The sequence below is a fragment of the Meleagris gallopavo genome, chromosome 11 (assembly GCF_000146605.3).
Source record: "Meleagris gallopavo isolate NT-WF06-2002-E0010 breed Aviagen turkey brand Nicholas breeding stock chromosome 11, Turkey_5.1, whole genome shotgun sequence".
NCBI classification, from domain to species: Eukaryota; Metazoa; Chordata; class Aves; order Galliformes; family Phasianidae; genus Meleagris; species Meleagris gallopavo.
Genome location: NC_015021.2, coordinates 14,680,895 through 14,701,015, shown reverse-complemented (window position 1 = coordinate 14,701,015; position 20,121 = coordinate 14,680,895). Strand labels below are relative to the sequence as shown.

Here is a 20,121-nt window from a genome sequence, read left to right as displayed (position 1 = left end):
GCAATCAAGTTTCAATCTGAAAGAGGAGAGATTTAGACTGGATATAAGGAAAAAGTTTTTCACACTATGGGTGGTGAGGCACTGGCACAGGTTGCCCAGAGAGGCTGTGGGCACCCCATCCCTAGAGACACCTAAGGTCAGGCTGGGCCTCTGAGCACCTGATGGAGCTGTAGGTGTCCCTGTTCAGTGAAAGGAGTTGGACCAGATGGCCATTAAGGGTTCCTTCCAACTGAAATGATTCTGATTCCAAGTTTGCTCAGGACCATGAGATTCAGACTATGAATCTTCTCCTCTTCTGCAAGTTCTTACTGAGCATTTTTGCAGGCCACTAATGTCCTGCATTAAGGGATTAACATAACATATTTGTTGACTGTGTCTCTTGCCACTATACAGAGCAGTGCTTAATATTATTTCATTCACTGAATTTCAGGATCTCACCTATCCTGCTTGAAGGCAACGATGAATGGTCTTGATGAGATCATGAGGATGAATGAGTCAAAAATGAGAGACGCTGAGTTGAAATGCTCATGATCTGACACTCAGCCCTAAGTGATTAAATCCAGATTGTACAGCCTGAGCTGTTTCCCTGAGACATGAGACTGGGTGAAAGGAAAACAGCTACAGCCTAAGAAAGCGTATGTGACTCTTTCAGTCACACAGCACATGACCCAGAGTAGACACTACGCACTTACAAGGACGAAGGATTGTTCTGCCAGATAGCATGTAATCACAGGCCTTCTGAGACTTGGCATTTTCATGGAATTCTCAGGTACTGGCCATAGTCTGATGTGCCTCATCTACAGCTGCAGCTGACCTCACCAGGAGTCTACACACTCCACATTTAATGCTATCAGACAAAAAAGGTAGGTGATGCCAACAGCAGCTTTGATGTATTGATGAAAATATCACAACCTTAACCAGCATTACAACAGCAATGCACCTGTGGGCATTTGGGTAAACGATGTCTCAGTGTGAGTGACTGGAATGCCCTCACTGACTTCCACCTGCCTTTTCCTCAGCCAGTCTGACCTCACTGGGATGCTGGGTGTGTCCTCTGCATCACACCACAATGAGGACTGCATTACAGCTGCTATTGTATGACATTCTCCACTTCTGCATCTCAGCAAACCTCAGTCCTGCTTGCTCTCACGTACAACTCCTTCCACAATCCAGTTGCCCACACATGGCAGGTCCACCCCTACATTGTGCTAGATATTGGAAGAACTGCTGCCCAATTACAGCTCCAATTCTGCTGCTGCAAATGGAAGCACGAAGTTCAAACCTTTGATGGGCACAGAATCTGTAAAATGAGAACATGCTACCTGTTCAAGGCACATAACTACAAATACACAGGCAGCTGATTTTCTGTACTGTCCTGGGTTCTTGTGCTCCATCTAATGTTGGTGCCTTACTTCACTAAGTCATGCTGTCACCAGAGGCTGGGCCAGCCCTATGTCCTGAAGGGAGCACAAAGAAAATCATGCAAGTAACTCAAATTCCAGCACTGCTAGCTGGCTGTTTGATATTAATTTGTAGCTTATAACACTTTATTGTAATGCTTCCATAGGTACAGCCCTATGACACTTCAGGGACCACATCATTACCTGCATCTCTCCTGTGGTGTTTTTGTTTGTTTTTTTTTTTCTTTTGTGGGAAGGAGACTTCTGGGAAGAGTTCATAGAGAAATTAAAAGGAGATGAGTACATCTGGATGAGAAGGCACTTGCACCTCATTGGTGAGAATTAACATCTGTCTTTGCAAAGAATTTTAGCAAGAAGCATCTTGCTAAGGGCATTCCTTTTCACTTACACTGACTAAGAAAGAGGCTGCCAGCACCTGCTGTGTTTCTGACTGTCACTAGTAAAAGTAACTAAGACTCCACAAAAGTCACAATCAAGGGTAGCAGATCACGCATCCGTACAGTTCATCATGATTGTACATCAGGAATTTTACAGTCAAACCAAAAACTGTACTGTAGCTGGATATAAAAAGTTTCATTCCATTTCTAAAACGTCCAGAGAAAGCATTTACAAGTTGTACCCCAATGCCTCGCCAAGCAATTAACTGATACTGACTTCTAACAACTGCCTGTGATTTCCACAGATTTAGCACAACAGCATTCTATGTTCCAGGCACCTGAATAAGCTCTCTCCTTTTCAGTCCTGCTGAAACATCTTCCTTTGACATGTAGGCTTCGAATATACTCTTCTTCTTCCCTCGAGCAGGCTTATTTCGATTCTTTCTGTCACCAGATGTTGGGACAGCAGCATAGGGTCCTCCTGCAAACAGAAATTAATACATGTTATCTTGCCCACCAAATTTGTCTATGTATCTCTGTAACAGCAGCTCTACAGATGCTCTGTGCTGGAAGTTGAACTTTCGGGAAGGGTTTGCCTAGAAATACTGGCACCCAGCTTCTGAGCACTGAAAATCCTGGAATGATCACATTTTACAAATAATTAACAGCTTTTACAGCTCATGTTAGAGCTAAGAGCATTCATCCCAGCCCATCTTTTAATAGCACTTAGCACATGCTTCAAGGCAGCTTATTCCTGAAGCGTGTACACGCTCTGCTTTAATACCTCTGGGAGTTCCCAGTTGTCTAGGATTTATTCTGCTGTCTGAATTGCTCATTGTTTCTGTCTGCGATTCAGAAAGTTGTCTCTTCCTATCGAAGTTCTGGGGAGCTCTCGTGGATTCCGAGTTGTTTCTGGTCCTTGCAAACCCTCTCTTTTCTGCACCTGAAATCAAACACAAGTTTGAAATAGCAGGGGGGTGAGGAAAAACCTCAAGTGCCAGCTCATGATCCTGGTGAAACTCATGGTCTGCAGTGCCTCAATACCAGTCACAACTGTGAGTCATGCTCTTTATCCAAAAGAAATGATGTCTTCATTAGCTCATTTGTAATCTGTTGGCTCTTCGTGCTTCTTAATCCACCACTAACTTACTTTAGCATAAACGGAACTCTGGAAATTACGATCTTAAAGTTGGATACAACCCTTCCAAAATCCTGGGAAATTCATTAGAGCATATAAAATGTGAAATTGTTAAACGGCTTCCAAAGCCCCTACCTCCACCCCATTAAGCCCCCAGATAAATAGTGAGAAAATGTAACTTCTCTGCAACTTGCATTTAAAATAAAGTAGTTCAGGGACAAAGGAAAAGAATCACAACAACCCAGCCTGGACTAATTAACTTTTCTGCTACCAGAGGCAGCATTGTACACAATGACACTGCCAAGAAATGCCAAGGCTCCAAATGCCCAGCCTGCTCAGAATAGGTCACGATCATACAAAAATATTCTGCAAAGACTCACCCCTTCCTTCCCTGCCATCACCTCAGACCCTTCCCTACAGCCAGGAGAGCAAGCAGCAGCTTCCAAAGCGTATGCCAACGCTGTTCCACGGATCAGCACATTGGAATGCAACCCAGCGCCGTGCAGCTGCCCTCTTGGCCCTCCACCTGGATACTGAACATGTCATCACAGCTTTGCCTTCCAGCCCCTCCTGGCTACGCTCCCTGGGTCCAAGCTTGTACCTGCAAGTCAGAAAATGTGCAATGCCAACTTATTTGCTATGGGGCTATCCAAGTTACAAGGTAATTAAAAAAAATACAATATCCTTCACAAACTAAGTTGGAAATTGCTTTATGGAATTAAACTGAAGCAGTGGCAAGAAAGGGAGGAGTCTGAGGGAAGCTCCAGCTGCAAAATAACAAGCACAACTGCAGACTGAGATTTCCACAGATGCAGGAGAGGCAATGCTACCTGTACAGACCCAATTATAAGGAACTAAAATTACCTGATTTGCAAATGCCTTAAGGATCAAAAGATTAAGTTTGATAACGAGACACTTAAAATATGGGCTAGAGAACTGAGCAGCAAAGCACTCGAACTGGCAGCACCACTGGTCCTGGAGAAGTTGTTCAGGCACTTCCAAGAAGGAATTTTACCTGGATTGCAACAAGAGAAGTGAGATCTTAGGAAAGCTATTTAAAAAGAGAGGTGCGAGGCTGTTGGCCAGAGAGGTCATGCCATCTGCCTTGCTGCAGGTTCTTAAAAATAGGTGCGACAGATGTCTGTCAGAGCTGCTCTAGGAGTAGTTTTTTCCTTGAGGTAGTGCAATGGGTTACATGAGCTTGAGGTCCTCTAAAGCCCTCGTTTCTATGGCAGCAAGTCACAGAAAATACTACTATGAATTAAAGAGCTTGGGATAAAAAGGAGGCTAGATCTTAACATGCAATTAAGCTGGAAAAAAAAAGCAGAAAATCAAAATGCAGGAAAAAGAGCACAACTGTCTAGTAAGTCTGGAAGTGAGCTGAGAGCCAGAATTGGCCATGGTGGAGCAGAGCTGCCCCAGCACTCGCCACGGCTGTTATGTCAGCAAGTCCTGGGCCACAACTGCCCAAATTCACGCACAGCAACAGCAGCAGAGGAGAAGCACCTTCCATGTAAAGCAGATATCAGAGGCACTCACACACTTCCAACACTTGAGTCTTTGGTTCTCTCTCCAGCAGTCTTTTTCATCCGCTCAGACTTGGACACAAATTCAGAGAAACAATTTACTCAAATGAACAAAGTGTGCTTCAACATAGCTGGCTTGCAAGCCAGTCTGCACACAGACACTTTGGATAAATGTCTGACCGTGTTGACCTTGACATTTCTGGCTAAACAAAACCACTGCTGTTACAAAGCCACAGACAACTGTCACAATTAGCACTCAACTGGAACATGCCTGATTCTGCATGAGTGTAATTTCTTGAGTTTCTCTTTTTAAGGGAAAGAGAAAACCACAGGTTGCCATCTGTTTCAGCTACACTCAACATTTGCCTCTTTTACACACCTGTCCCTCCAAACTGGAAGACAGAAACATTTCCCATAAGCTTTCCCGCTGCCTTTGTTGATGAGCATTAATACTCTGATGGACAAACAGACAATATTCTATAAAGCAAACCACAACCTGCAAAACTCTGCAGCTAGCATGGGGTGTATTCAGAATACCCTGATATAACTGCAATCAAAGAATTAAACTATTCCAACAGCAGGTGTGGCGAGAGTTTTCATTTTCTTATGTTGCTACAGATGCACGATTTGTAAGATAAAATCTTCTAGGATAAGGAGCAACGTGCAGATGTCACACAAAGCATAATGCATTCTAGGCATTAAAATACTCAGTGACTTAATAAATAAAATAAATAAAACCTGCAGCAGAAGGGAGACTAAAGTGCAGTGGGAAGAAAAAAAAAAAAATCAAGCAGATTCCCAGAATAATTGATCTGCCTTACAGTAAGAAAGGAGGTTAGACGTTTTAAATCAGCTTATTTCAACATAATTCACAGAAAACCACTATAGTTTACGTTTGGAAAATTACTGCATTTCATTAAATTTGTATCTATTAGTCAGTTGATCAACTAGATGGACAACTAAATCAACAAATATGGTCAACTAATCATGAACTTAGCAAGGCCAAAGTCTCTGATTTTTACACTAAAATTTGCATATTGGATTATATAAGAAAGGGCCAAGATACTAAATTTGACTGACTAAAAATAAAACATCTACAGTTTGCATGCTAACACATGACAAGCTATTTGGTTCCTACCAACAGAGAAGGAACGTAGCTCTTCCTGAATTGTCATTAGCACATGTGTGACTCCTTGGACACCACGGAGTTATAGAATGGCTTGGGTTGGAAGGGACCTCAAAGACCATCTCATTCCAACCCCCTGCCATGGGCTGGGTTGCCAACCACTCAGTCAGGCACCAGTCCAGGCTGACCCAGGCCCCGTTCAACCCAGCCCTGAACACCTCTCTGCTCCCTCCCCTGCCAAAGGACATCTACCAGATCACTTGGCACTCCAGCCTCCAGCTGAGCTTCCAGCTGCGTCCCCATCTGTGTGGTTTGTACCTACCCAGATCCCTTGGTGCAGGCAGAACCACAACAACTGGTCCTTCCAGGGCACTGCCCTGTAGCTCCAGGGATCTCACACCACTGACGGCCACCCCAACACAGCTCCTTTTTCTCAAAAGAATGTTGAAAGCATTGAAAGGAACTATAACCCTATTGTTATGAATTTTTCCAACACTAAATACTTCCTTCTACTCATTACCATTATCAGCCCACAACTGGGCATCACGCCTTCTGCTGGCTCTGCTATTGCTAAAGGTATTTTTCCCATTGCTTCCCAGCATTAGATCACGATCTAGATGTGCAAAGGAATCTTTCAAATACCACTGCTTATCCAGTTAGCGTAAGCGTGAAGAGAAACAGAAGCATATCTCCAGAACTGATAAAACGCAATAGAACAATTTGTTATCAGCTAATGAGACACTCTCAACACATGGTTACTAAATATTTGCCTCTATTCCTACAACCTTTCACTTTATTGCTGACACATTTCAGTGACTTAAGCCAATTTCCTCCAAACCTTCCAAGAGGTTCCCCGACATTTAGTTCTTCAAGACAGCCCAGCTATGCACTTACTACACCACAGAGGATACACCCATCAACCAGAAGGCACGGCAACTACCAGCCCATGAACGACCCATCCCAAGTGAACAATTGTCAGCTTGGGGGATGCAGCTTCTGGCTGGTAGCTCCAGCTAGGCACATAGCTAATGTTGATGTGGTTGTACCAGGCAACTGGCTCATTTGCTTCTCCAAAGTCAAATAAACTCTACTAACAGAAGCATACTTTGCCAGTAGAAGCTGTGTTAACATCAGACAGGTTTTGCTAGGATCCCCATGTCTTCCCCTCTCATAGTCTAAAATAGGCAATGGACAAGCTATTTGATATATTCTGCTGCTCGGGAGCTTCTGAAAATTTCATCTCAAAATTCAAAAGCTGAAACACTTGTTAAATTGTTTTTACTTCCTAATGCACCAGCGACATCCAGTATGTGCCATAATACAAAAGTGACTAACAAGAACTCTAAGCACTTAAATGACTACCCTAATATGTAGGATCAAGTTACTGCACATGGGCAAAAACAACAAACACCAGTGAAGCCGTCTCAAATACAAGCAATGACAATAAAAAGCTGGTCGTAGACAGGTCAAAGTAACTAGCTATTTATGTTTTCAAAAATATTTTGGGGATTTAAGAGATTAAATGTCCCACTAATGGTAACAGCCAAGTACTTTTTCTGTTCTATTTTGTTTTAGAAGGAAAAACACAGACAGCTGTTGGTGTAGCTGTTCAGAGAAAGAGTTCTGTACCAGGAAGAAAAAGGATACTCTTTGGAAGACAGCTCAAGCAGAATTTTGTGCTCATGGCTCAGGAACACAAGCAGGACCAAATCCCATCTCCCATGCTCCCTATGAGCTCAGCTCCATGGCAGCCTGTGCTGGGAGCTTCAGCAGGAATCCCGTCAGTTCAGAACTCAGGGCCGCAAAACAGAAACGTCTCAAATGCATTTTACAGCATCTCGGAGCAAACAGGTTAAATAAAGTAGATGGCCTGAGATTAAGGACAAAGCAATCGAGAGAAATAAGGATGTCACAGGAAAGAATTCATTAGAAATTTAGGAATGGAAAGGCAAGACTTAGAGATATGTTATCAGTTCATTGAGGTTTCATTGCTGCAGAGATAAGTCTGGCAGGCAGTACTTCAGATGTTCAATCTGTGGTCTAAGAAAAAGTCTGAGAGCACGTTCTCCTTATCACAAGAAAATAAAAAAGATTCTTTTCTAATGAAACAAACTCAAATAATCCTTAACTGAAGGTTCTGCCACTCCCCTGTGCTGTACCACAACCCCAAAAATCCAGGAATGCACCACAGAGCTACAGGCTGTTCATAGAATCATAAAACCTTTTGAGTTGGGAGGGACCCTTAAAAGCCATCTGGTCCAACTCTCTGCACTGAACAGGGACACCCACAGCTCCATCAGGTGCTCAGAGACCCATCCAGCCTGACCTTGGGTGTCTCCAGGGACGAGGCATCTGCCACCACCCCAGGTAACCATGTCAGTGCCTCACTACCCTTATCATAAAAAACCTTTCCTACAATGTGACTGTAGGACCTACTCAGAAAAAAATAAGGATGCAAGTGATTTCAAATTACCTTAACAATTTAAAAGTAGGGCAAATTTCCAGGAAGAGGAGCATCGTGACAGAAGTGGAAGAGGAAGGTGACATCACAGTACTGTAGGGATTTAGGCAGATGGCAGATTGCATAATTAAGTTTAAAGTTAATTAAACAGTCACTCAAAGAGGAGAAACAACGCAGACCTACACTTCAATGCGTGGACTCAAAAAAAAAATGTAAATTACATGCAAATATTCTGAACTAAGAGGAAGCTGTATTGAAATTCAGCTCCAGGTCTAGCTCCCATGCCCACCAAGTTCCCTTAATTGACCCATTAGGATGGGCCATCAGGGTCCACCACAGCATAAACCCAAGCTATAACTTTCCGTAGCCTAGATAAAACAAAGCAAGATGACAGCACGTAAAGCAAAAGTCTTCCCATCTCTTAAACATGATCTTAGAAGCAATTCAAAGCAACCGGTTCCTCTAGAGAACACAACTGTGTTTGCACACTGGGTTGCGGTCTGGCGGGGAGTCATCTGTGCACCCAGGAAGAAATCTAAAGAGAACTCCTGTCCAGCATCTCTGGAAATGGCGACTCCAAACACTTTTGGCAGAAAGTGTCAAAATCTGCACAGAAAAGTTTAATGCCCAAGAGTGACTCCCAGAATGGGGAAATACACATTGTCATGGCTCACATGGCTTGTGAGCAAGTTTGTAGGGTCACAAACTGCTTCTGTGCCCCTACAGTTGGCTCCCAGAATTCAGTCACTGGAGTATGTCATTGAGGAAACATCCCCACTTAAGAGATGGAGGCAGTAAATAAGTGACGCGGTATGTCCATGGATACATAGATAGTAAAGAGCAGAGACAGAAGCACATTCCCAGACCCACACCCAGCTCATCACAGAGCTGTGGGAAGCTCATGTGGCCACTCCTTTTCTGCTTTAAACTGTGTATTCTCAGTTAAAACTGTTGTGTTGTGTGTCCTTAGATTTGAATATGGATCTAGGAAAAATGAAAAGGTTCCGTTGACTTTGGCTTCCTGAAAGGGCCTATGCTTCAGGGAAAGAAAAAATGCAAAATGGACTCTTTCTGTTGAGGAAAACAATGCTGTGGAAATTGCTCCCAAACACCAAGAAGCATGCTGTTGCAGGCACGTGATCCTCTGCAAAACACTTCCGATGCATCCTCATGCCTGCAAGACTTTGCCTTCAGCAGGCAGTAATCACAGTTTTATTCAATTTCTCAGCAAGGATTGCATTGTAGGAAAACTATAGGGGCACAAGAGCCAAAGATACCATTCCAGACTCAGAACAAGGGGTTGGTGACGAAACTCATTTAGTAGCAATAGGCTAAAAGTTTATCAAAATAGTTACTGTGCTCCAGCTGCGTGCAGCAGCACAGCGGCGTTGTCAGGGAGGGGATGCAGCTCCGCTAGTTTTCAGGACTCTCTGTGAACCTGCTCCACCCTGCTCATGACCTCCTAAGCACCTACTCCGCCTGATGACTGCGCTCCTCCACTCCCCCAGGCCTCCCCTCCTACCCCAGGATGTGGGTCAGGGCTGCTTCCCTGACCTCTATCCTTCCCTTTGCCCAAATTACCTTTTGCCAAACTTCTTATCCAGCGGCCCTGATGTGAACAGGCTTGTTCAACAATTCAAGAGAAATACTTAAAAAACATTATACAGTTAAAGTTCTCTTTGATTTCTCTGGGATTCAAGCAAGTCGCTCGGAGATCAGAGGAAGTCAAGAGGCTTTGAAAGGCACCTGACAGGAGATGCTAACACACTAGGTGATAACAGCTGAAGAAATGAAAGAACTGCTTCTAGATTCAGACATATCTTGAGGCTACCCTTTGTGCTGCAGAATAAGACAACCTGCTGAAGAACCATTGCCCATACCGCCCATTCAACCCAGTACGTACACGTCGTGTAGTTCTTAGTGCTGTGGTGGAAAAAGTGCCTTAAAAACACACGAATGAAACAAAACACTACTGCTGACAGCTTTTATCTGTAGAAAGTCAGAAGTAGTCCCAAGGCATGACCTGCCCCATACATCTGTGGGCTGCAGCTCACAGATGTGTTGACAATGCATTGACATTTTCCATCAGCACCTTGTAAATTTTTGTTCTTGTCACTGAAAACATTATTTTACTCAGCGGATCCCAACATTTCCTTTTCCATCCTGCCCCAGTCAAGCGCTCACAGCAGCTTGGATTTCCCCACAAGAGGGAGTTGGGGCCGTGAGTTCCAAAGCACATGGAACCAGGTTTGGGGGCCTGAGGTGGGAAGTGGCCTCCAGCACCAGGGACAGGGCCAGGAGCAGGGCTTGGAGCACCGGGCACCAGCGGACAGCAAGCAGGGCCTGCAGAGGAACTGCAGTTAGCTGACACAATTTTGTCCTACCTTGGTACTCGAGGCAAAGGTGACATTGCAGAGACTGAGCAACAGAGGTGATGGGGGTGCGGGGCTGGATGACCTCATGGAGAGCAAAGGACAGAAGGCTTTCTGAAATTCACTCCTGTTTGAGCCATACCATGCTTTGTGCGTACAGAATTTGTTATCAAGGTTTTCAGATATGCCAGTAACAGCACACATACCACAAGCTTTGGTAAAATTGTTCCAGCGGTCATTTACCCTCACTGCTAAATTGCACTTTATTTCAAGCCTGGATTTGTTTAGCCTCAAATGCATTATATCATAATCCGCTCAACTGAGTAGCCTATTATGGAACATCTGTTCCCCATGTAGGCAATTTATGAGAGCTCCCTTCCCCCCAGCATCTCTTTGATAAGTAAAGCAGGGTTCCTCACATCATTCACTCACGCTCCCAGCGTTTTAATCTTCCTCGCGGCCCTCCTGTTGGCATCCATCAATTCATCACCATCCTCCCCAAACAGAGGGCATCACTGCAGGATACAACACTCCAGAAGCTGCTGCTGCACCAAAGACACACGCAGCCCATACTCCATCTTGCAATTCCCGTACTCATACATTACCCTTTGGGTCACATTTCACAGGAGGGAAATGTTCAGCTGATTAATCCATCAAAAACTCCAAACTTTTTTCCAAGCTGTTGCTTCCCAAGCTGAGCTCCCTGCACTGCTCCATGGAGGCCCAGTAAATGGATTTTGTTTTGCCTGCTCCCAGTCCACCAAGTGATGCAGACGGCTGCCAGTAACTGCCCCCATTACTCAACACTCCCCACTGTCTCTGAGACATCCAAGATACAAAAATTTCAGCCATACCTGCATGTTTTCCTCCTGATTATTGAAGGAACAGGGCAGAACACGACACTGTAGGAACCAGCCACACCTGTTGGTAACCATTCTCAATTTACAGCTGCATTTAATTAGTCCGGCTAAGCAGCTTTTAAGCCATTACACACGCACTGTGATTTTATTATCCTAACATGCTACCATCAATACCCACACAGCTATCATCAAACCCTTTCGCAAAGAAACTGGTACTGAGGGAACTCAACAGGACTTTGCTCACATAAATTGATGACAAGCTGCATTATGGGTTTAAAACTAATTAAAAATTTACATCAATTCTTGGACTAGCTATTGTTTCTCTGGACAGGCATCGCACTGGCAGGCCCAGTAACCAGAGCTACACAATCAAGGTCTGATCCCAGAGAATGAAGACAAAAAGGAGAAAAGACAGTTCTAAGAAAAGCAGGTGAACTGTCGGCAGGCACCGACAGAGCTGTGAGATCACACACCAAAACCACAGCCGCTGCAAGGCAGGATCTCATCTCCCCAGGAGAGGACACATCAGATATTAACTCGCATACTACAGCTGATGCTAGCCAAAAACAGAGTTGCACAAGCTTTGGGAATGCAGCATTTTTTCCTATCAAAAGCAATGCAGAAATTTATGTTTCTGATGACGTTGCTAAACTATTAAAGAAAGGAGCATTCTATTTTTCAAGTGCTCTGATGGGGCAATACAGTAAATTCAGCTTTCCCTACTCTCTCATATCTTATTACAATGATTAACATCACGCAGATGTCACATGGGGCTTGGCAAGATTTGCTACATGTAAAAGATTTCCACAGCAACCAGCATTCTCCATTTATTGAGCCGGTTCTGTAGCCTTTACTCGGTCGCTGGCTCATGTTTATCGGTGCCAGATAGGGAGATAGCAGCATTCTTAAGCACTGAATTGCTCCACACAAGAGCTGGAAGACTCGTCACTAAAGGTAACGCTATCTTACTTTTGCCTTGCAAGAAGGGAAAAGCTATGGTTCTTCCTTCAGAGCTCATCCTGAGGAGCAAACATAAACAACACTTACTGCAGTGCAGGATGGAAAGGCAAAACCCCTAGGATTTCACCTGGAATTTCTTGACCAGCTGTGCCCATCAAACATACAGGAAAAACACATCCCAGGACATTTCCTTTACCCTGAACCTCTCAAGTGTCAGGGTTGCAGCCACAAACACAACTCCATCTGACAGCAACAACTCTTTTTAAAGCTATGATGCTAAACACCAGCCTGCTTGCCAGAAACACTCCTTCGTGGAAGCTGCCCAAGCTGGTTAAGTATCATAGACTGGGCTAATAAATGTCTGACACATGACAAATCAGAGAGCCATGGAAATCTCATACCATTTCAGGCAAAGCACTTTGCTACCCAGGAGTTGACTGCTTCTGCCCAGGGGCCATGCTGACCCTGGCAGGTGGGCAAGAGAGCTCTACTACATCACAACCCTGCAAAGCTCTTAGCAAGAGGAGCCTCAGGAGGTACCTGGCAAAGCTGGTGCTGCTGGTCTTCCCAAGGAGGTACAGATACAGCCCTGCCTATTTCATGGCAATCAGCCTTCAAAGAGCCACAAGCACCCTGCTCCATCCAAGCTTTCTGCATCAGTAAAACCACCCTACTCTCATGTATTGGAGTTCCTGACATCTTTTGAAATAGTCTGGTTGGGAGGCGGTGCTCCCAAAGATCATGCTGTGTCCCACAATTGGAGGCCCTACACCTTTGCAGATTTGTTCAGGCTTCCCTGCAGACTCAGGAAGGGCTAACAGCAACAATCATTCAGAAACAGGCTGAAGAACACACGTACCCAGTAAGCAGTGAAACATTGCTGTCTCAAATAAAACAGGCAGCTTGATCTAAACTCCTCACCAATGAAGATATTTAAGACAAAGCTTCACGTAGCAGCCATGTGACAGACAGATGTTGCAGAAAGAGTCCGTATTTCTGTCCTCAGGGAAAAGGGGGTTTTAAAGGCCTTTTATGATAGAGACATCAGTCAGTAGCCTGCCTGAAAACAGATTTTGATAACAAACACAGGATTGAAGTGGGAAAACCCTTACAGTCTTTGATCAAACACCAGAAAACAACCCAGGAGACTTCATGAAAGATTTTCTGTTCAGGAAAACCAAATTTTAAACAACCAGCCTAACGGATAGGAGACTGAGGGGGGGAAAAAAAAACTGGCAGAGAATTTGTATTAGATGAAAATCTATACACATCATAACTTAAAATGACATTTCAGAGTGCTTTCTGCTTTATCATAGTTTAAGAAGCTTCAGAATAGGAAGCTTTACAACAGTTGTGCTCACAGAGGTCACACAGACACGAGGAAAAAGCCACAGAACATGTCTGTATGCAGCTTTGTCTGAGGATCTGAGGATCCTTCACAACAAATGCCATGTGCTGCTCCCAGTGTCACATGTTTCAGCCAAGGGACAACAGAGGGTTGTTCAAACCCAAGCTTTGGACACACCAGATGGTGACAATCTGCATTAAGGCTCTGCACAGGGAGCTTGGAGCAGAGAGGTGGAAAAGCCACCCAAAGAACCGAAATTAGTTGGTGGTACAGGCTGAAAAACTACAGAACCGCATAGAGCTCAGAGGAATGACTCTGTGATGAAAGCCCCACAGGCAGAAAAGCAGGTAAGGGGCATCCTGACACAGCAGAGACCTCTCTTAACCAAGGAAGAAATAAATCAGCCACATAGGATTCTGAATTTCTCTGAACAGAGAAGAAAACATAGCATAGAGACACCCATGTGCATTATAGTGCGTTCTTTCAACTTTTTCATCCCAGTTATTCCAGGATTTTACAAAGCCTCTAGTAATACTTTGGTTTCAGGGAGCTCTAAGGAATGAAATACCTTACAGGACACACACACACACTTTTATATAAAAGATACATATATAAGATGCCAGCAGGATCTGTGCAGTAGATGCTGATCCTGAGGACATCAACCAGCACAATGCCAGATGCTGTACCTCTAAGCCTGGATCCCAAATCCACAGCTGAGCACCAGCAAAGGAGGGAGGAAAAGGTCCAAAGGAAGAAACAGCAAACCCAGTGCACAAGGAACCAGCCTGATGAGTGACAGAACATTTCAGCCTGCTGTGACAAAGGATGTTTACTGCTCAGTGGCAGGTTCCATTTGCTAATTACAGCTCACACCAAGACGGTGCTATTTTCAAGTTTTAAACATGTTGCTCGGTTTCACACAAATTCAGAGCTCCTAAGGAAGCCTTTCCACCTATTGTTCATTAGTTTTTCCAGTTAATATGTCAGTACAGCTGGACAGGGCATTGACAGACCAGTACTTTGTAACAACAGGTGCCACAGAGCAGACTGGCACGGTCAGCTTCTCAATTAGTTGCTACAGATCGACTTCTACCCCCCAAGACTGGGGACCGTAGAGTACAGAATGACAAAGGCAACAATGATGTACATGCAATTTAAAATCTCCTTCTCCTGTAAGGCAGCCCTCCAGATGCAGACTCCGGGTCTCAGCTTCTTGTCCTACCACAGCAGGTTAGCAGAGAAAGGTGAGAGGAGAACCAAACAAGACGTGCTCGTTTGGAAGAGCCAGTGAATTATTTCAATGCATTCCTACCTCAGCAGCTTTGCTCCATGTAAGATGAGGCTCTCTTGGAACTAGCAGACCACTGCCAGGGCTCTTCACTGCTTCTCACAGACAGCACAGTATCGCTGGCAGCAACCTGCAGGGCTCAGCAATGCTCATCTGGAGCCATACAACCCCCTCTGCTTTCCCCCTTATCCCCACAGGGCTACAGCAACTGCACCACCAAAAGGACACCAATTGGGACCAGCTCCTTGCCGCACAGACCCCCAAAGGGGATTTCCAGTCCTCCACCTTGGCACCTTCAGTTTTAGGGTCACAGCTAAACCTGAGCTGAAGAGCTGTTAAAACGAGGACAATGAAACAAAGCAATACAAAGAGAGGCGCTGGGCTTTGAGATTAGCTCAAAGAGCCTTTCAGAAAGCGTGCTACAGCCCAAGCAGAGTCAGTTTGTGAGGAAATGTCACTACTGAAGAGATGATATGCTTCACTGCTATGACAGAAGCAATTCTTGCCACCACAGCCTCACAAGCCTTGATTTAAACTGATCAAACCAGACACCTGCCTGCGCAACGTAATATGACTGATATCAGCATCAAGAGAAAAAGGCAAGCTTTGAAGTGGGAAAATATTAATCTGGTACTGTGATGTCTGAGATCTTATATCTAAGTGCTTGCATATTGCAAAGCCTTCATTTCACTTAGACAGGAGTGCTAAAATATACTCAAAGCAAACAGAAGACATTTAGCTGAATCAAATTACATCTATTTTTTCCTATTTCTTTCCTCCCCAGGAAGCTGTTTTTACATCCCTGCAAGCGTTCTGGAGTGTAACCAGGCTCAGCTATGCACGGGGAAGAAAAGGAAGGGTGTCACTTAAGTAAATAGTTTTCCAATAATCTTCCCCACAGGGTGAGTTTTCCACCTGGGAGGTCAAACACAAGGGCCAACATTTTCTACTCTCGGTCTCTGTACTAAATTTCTAAATAAATAACTCGTTTTCAGAGGGTCTGCAAACCTCCCTCCCCAAAAAGCAGGAAGAACTGCAGGTGCTTGCTTTTGAAAGCCAAGCTATTCCTGTAAGACTGAAATCCACGCAGGCACCTCTAGTTTTCATGGCTACAACCGTAGCTTCTCCAGACTTCCCTATTTAACATGATTTTTACAAATGCATTTCCTGGAAACTTGGGATCCCTACACTCATGGTGAGCAGCCTTCCTAATCCACTTACACCTTTCTCACACTTCCTCCTTGGGCAGGTGCTGTTGCTTTCCTAACACCAGAAAGATTTCCACGAGGGTTTGGAAGGGTGACAGCATTGCACTTCTCCCACGGCAGAAAGATACAAATCCCAAACCAGCTCAAAGAATCAGGAGACAATGCCCAAACGAAGCACCGAAGTTCACCCCACGAACAAAACAAATCCACGACGTTCCACACTGAATGCATTTGTGGATTCAGGCTAATTTTTAGAGTGTCAAACGTTGGTTTAGAAGTTTACCTCGATCCTTCAGGGTGCTGTAGACAGTACACGTACAAAACGTTGCTGTCGGTGAGATTTACAGCCTACATTCCTGCAGAACTTCTCACTGCCTCAGCATCTGGAAGTGAGTTAGAAGGAAGAGAAGGGAGCCCAGGCCTGCAGCAGCCCTGATGCAGATCAGCTTGGATGGCTCCATGTGGGCACCTCACACCTCCTGCTGTACCCGCACAATTAGCTTGCATGGTGTTGGATTCAGTTTCTGTAAAGCACAGCACCTAACACCAACAAGCTAACTAATCTCAATTAACATCTGCGTGGAGTCTCTTGGCTGCTCTTACCTATTCTCCAGAAGCTATTAGACCCCTAAAGGCAAAAGGCAATGAAGTTTATCATAACAGCCTAGCATGAGAAATACAGAAGTGTTCCAATGAAGCATGCAAAAAACCCCACTCCCCAAAATCAGGGTTATCTACAAATATTAACATAATCTACTTGTGTTAATCTCTAATTATGATTTGCCGTGCAAGAACACATCAGAGATCATCTTTAGCACATAATCTACTGCCACAGCCTTGAGAATCTAGCAAGCTCTGTAAAAAGCACACTGCCACCCTTGAGTGATGGGGCATAGTTTTGCAAGTGACTGAGTTAAGCATATACTTGATTTCCAATCCAAAAGTTGTGACAGACCTCAGGCCCCTTGTACCCAGCTGAGAAATCCATTTCTTTTAGACTTATTGCAGAGAATTTAATGCAGTGACATTTATGAGTTCCTCCATAGTAGCTCATAAGATCAGGCAATCCAAGTATTTTGCCATAAATACCATTCAGAGGAAGTTTTAACCCATTACATAGGAAGATGAAATTTAAACTGCCTGGCTTTGGTTGCTTGTTAATGCTGTGGAGTGTTTTAACAACTTTTTTTTTTTTTAATCTCAATAAGTTAGTTGGCTTTTTGCCCTGACCATCACATTTAAGAGACATTCACTGTACTACTGCAATATGTGTTTGCTTTGTTAATAACAGCAAGATTTACTACAGCCAATACTGTATCAAGGATTAGATATTATGCAGGCATCTTAGGCTGAGTATCAGACGGACTCGGGACGCTCTGCAGAGGCCAACCAGCACTCCAAAGAGGAGATGCAGAGGGAGCTGTGCTTCTGCCTTGAGCCAGCTCACATCCAGCAGTCTTATTAATTTGGACTGCACATCACAGAAACTGGGCTCTCCTAGTCCGGAGCTGGTGCTGGAAGTAACACAGCCACATAGAACCGACGCCAGGGGACGAGGTCCTGCCAGCACCAAGCTGGCTCCACACAAAGCCATTTGCACACGGACTATGGCTTACTTGTAAATCAGAACGAAGCCACCCACAGGTAAGTAGGGGCTGACTCACTTGGACAGAGTAGAAGTGACTCCTGTTAACTCACTCATGGCTAAAACATCACATTCAATTCCGGGGTAATTGCAGCAAAGGCACAAAGCAGTTCATTACTTTGAACTCACCTTGGACTTGACCTGCAGACAAGAGACTGGTTCTCCTGGCATTTGCTGCCAGCACATCCCCACTAAAGTGCTCAGTCAACAAGTGTCCAGCTGCCATATCAGTGTTGGCAGGACACCTGCCTCGTTTCTTATGTTTCCTCCTCCACATGTCCTCCTCATCCTTTTCATCAGAACCAGAAGACTTCTGCAGAGCTGCGCTGTGTCTCAGGCCGGTCGATACTCGCCTACCCATGGCATCACTCATATTTAACAAGTCAGCCGCAGCCCCGTGCCGATGTACGTAACAGTCTTCCTCCACCTCCAAGTCTCCTTCTGAGTTAACGCTGGCATTTTTCCTATGAAGACATCTGTTAAAAAGGGTTTGGGGTTTATCGTTCTCAAATCCTCCAGGCTGTTCCAGGTGAGATGCTCTCACTGGGGAATAGCTGCGCACATTCAACCCATTCCTGGCCAGGTTTTCCTTCACCAGCCCTCTCCGCAGGGGCAGCTCCAGGTCTGAGCTGTGCTCGTTGGACGTGCTCTCTTCCAGCTGCATCTTCTGTGCAACTCGGTTCATGTAGGACCGGAACCGACCGCTGTGGTGCTTTTGCACAAGCCGAGCATAAGCATTCTTCTGGGGAACGGCGGGCTTGCTTAATCCTTCCTTGGCACCTTGGGCAGGAGCACTTCTTGCATGCCCCAGTGGATCCATAGTGCAGTAACAGGGCCAGACTTCAAAGAGTTATAAATAGACACGGGGAGAAAAAAGGGTCATTTTCTTCAAACAAAATGTCAAATAATTACCTACGCTAAAGACACAAACGTACTGAATGAGAACATATTGACCTTTTCACAAATACCAGTTTGATTAACTGCTCCACTGGGGGAAAGGGTTTCACTGCGCCGTTAACACCTGCCCTATACCAAACCACAGGTGGTGACCAAGGAGCGACCACAATCCACGCGCCACAGGAAGTGAGGACTTCTGTCCCAGTGCTCACACCTCCATTACAAAACTGAGTTCTTTAATCCTCCCTTCCCTGCCTTTTGACAACCAGGTAAATTAAGGGAGTAGCTCACAAGACTACCAGATGTGTCAGTCCAGAGGTCATCAGCAGTAAAATCTTGTGTTCAGCTTCAAGCCTTCAGAAATAACTGAGTCCTTACAGGTTGAAGTAAAGGACATATATTGCACGTTACCTCACCTTCACAATGACAGAGTGCAGAATTATATAGAACAGCTGCTCTGAATACCAACACTGACCATTTCAGCCTGTCTTTCTAGCCACAAACTTGCCCCCACTCTGACTGACATGAAACACTTCCTTGCGCACCTCAGTATTTTGCAAGAGCTCTTAATTCTCAGTAAAGCGAGGCATTAGCTGCCACCCCATCCAGCACCAGTATCCACAGAGCGTATGACCTCTCCCCTTTTTGCAAGCACAAACAGGGGACTTCAGTACATCAGCTTGTAATCCTTCCTCAGCTGCTGTAGTGTAAGTTGTTGGAGCAAGACAACCTATTAAACTACTAAGGTATATTGCTGGACACGACATATCGATGATTTCTTTCTGCTGTATCTACCACCAAAGAGGAACTGAAAACCACGATGGGGCTGTTCACCAGGGCAACCACGGCATCCTGCAGGGTTCCATTAAAAAGGTCTCCTTTTTTCCCCATGGCATCAGAACAGCTCAATTTCACCCCAGCCATTACGGTGAGACTTCAAGGCCTCATTCTCACCTTTCCTCCGCCAAAACCGGCCTTTAAGCTCAAACAAGGACACTGCCCATTCAACCTTCCTTTCTTACACCTCCGAGCCCAGCGCTGCTGGCAGGGCAGAGTTCAGCACTGCCTCCTCCTCGCTCTGCCCCTCCCAGGGAAGCAGCGCACCGCGATGGGATTTGCTGAAGTAATTGAGGACGGATGCGAATAGACTGCACAATGCAAAGCAAAAATTAAAAATCCCTGAATAAATAGGAAAAATTCTTTGTGCGGTTTGCAATCCTCGTTCCTAAGATTTTCCATCGGTGCCGGCCAATAGCCGGGCTCCTCTAACACACTGACCGGCTGTTACAAAACCCTCGCGCGGGGAGGTCTGCAACGAGCTCTTTTAACGTCACCCCGCCAGCTGCCGGTTCAATAGGGGCAGATAACACTCACAAAGCCGGCGGCGGCGGCTCGCCGAGCGGCAGTTCCGGCAGATGGGAGTTTGCCATCTTTATCTACAAAGAACAAACACCTGCGGCCGCTGACATTAACGAGCCACGGCCGGCGGTCCCC

At 45.1% G+C, this 20,121-nt stretch overlaps 1 protein-coding gene across 2 annotated transcripts in view; it reads right to left on the bottom strand.

The window, feature by feature from the left end:
* The window catches only part of DIS3L2 (DIS3 like 3'-5' exoribonuclease 2), a 163,657-nt gene extending 144,055 nt beyond the window's left edge, over positions 1–19,602 (bottom strand). The window contains exons 1-4 of one of the 2 annotated variants that reach the window (XM_010716800.3): positions 19,582–19,602; positions 17,860–18,570; positions 2,583–2,741; positions 2,137–2,279 (exon numbers count right to left, since the gene is read on the bottom strand). In XM_010716800.3, coding sequence (XP_010715102.1) covers positions 2,137–2,279; positions 2,583–2,741; positions 17,860–18,550 — 993 coding nt within the window. In that variant the 5' untranslated portion in view covers positions 18,551–18,570; positions 19,582–19,602. Of the gene's footprint in view, positions 1–2,136; positions 2,280–2,582; positions 2,742–3,316; positions 3,538–17,859; positions 18,571–19,581 lie in introns of those variants that run through there. The other variant, XM_010716801.3, reaches the window with a different exon arrangement.
* Positions 19,603–20,121: the final 519 nt, after the last annotated feature.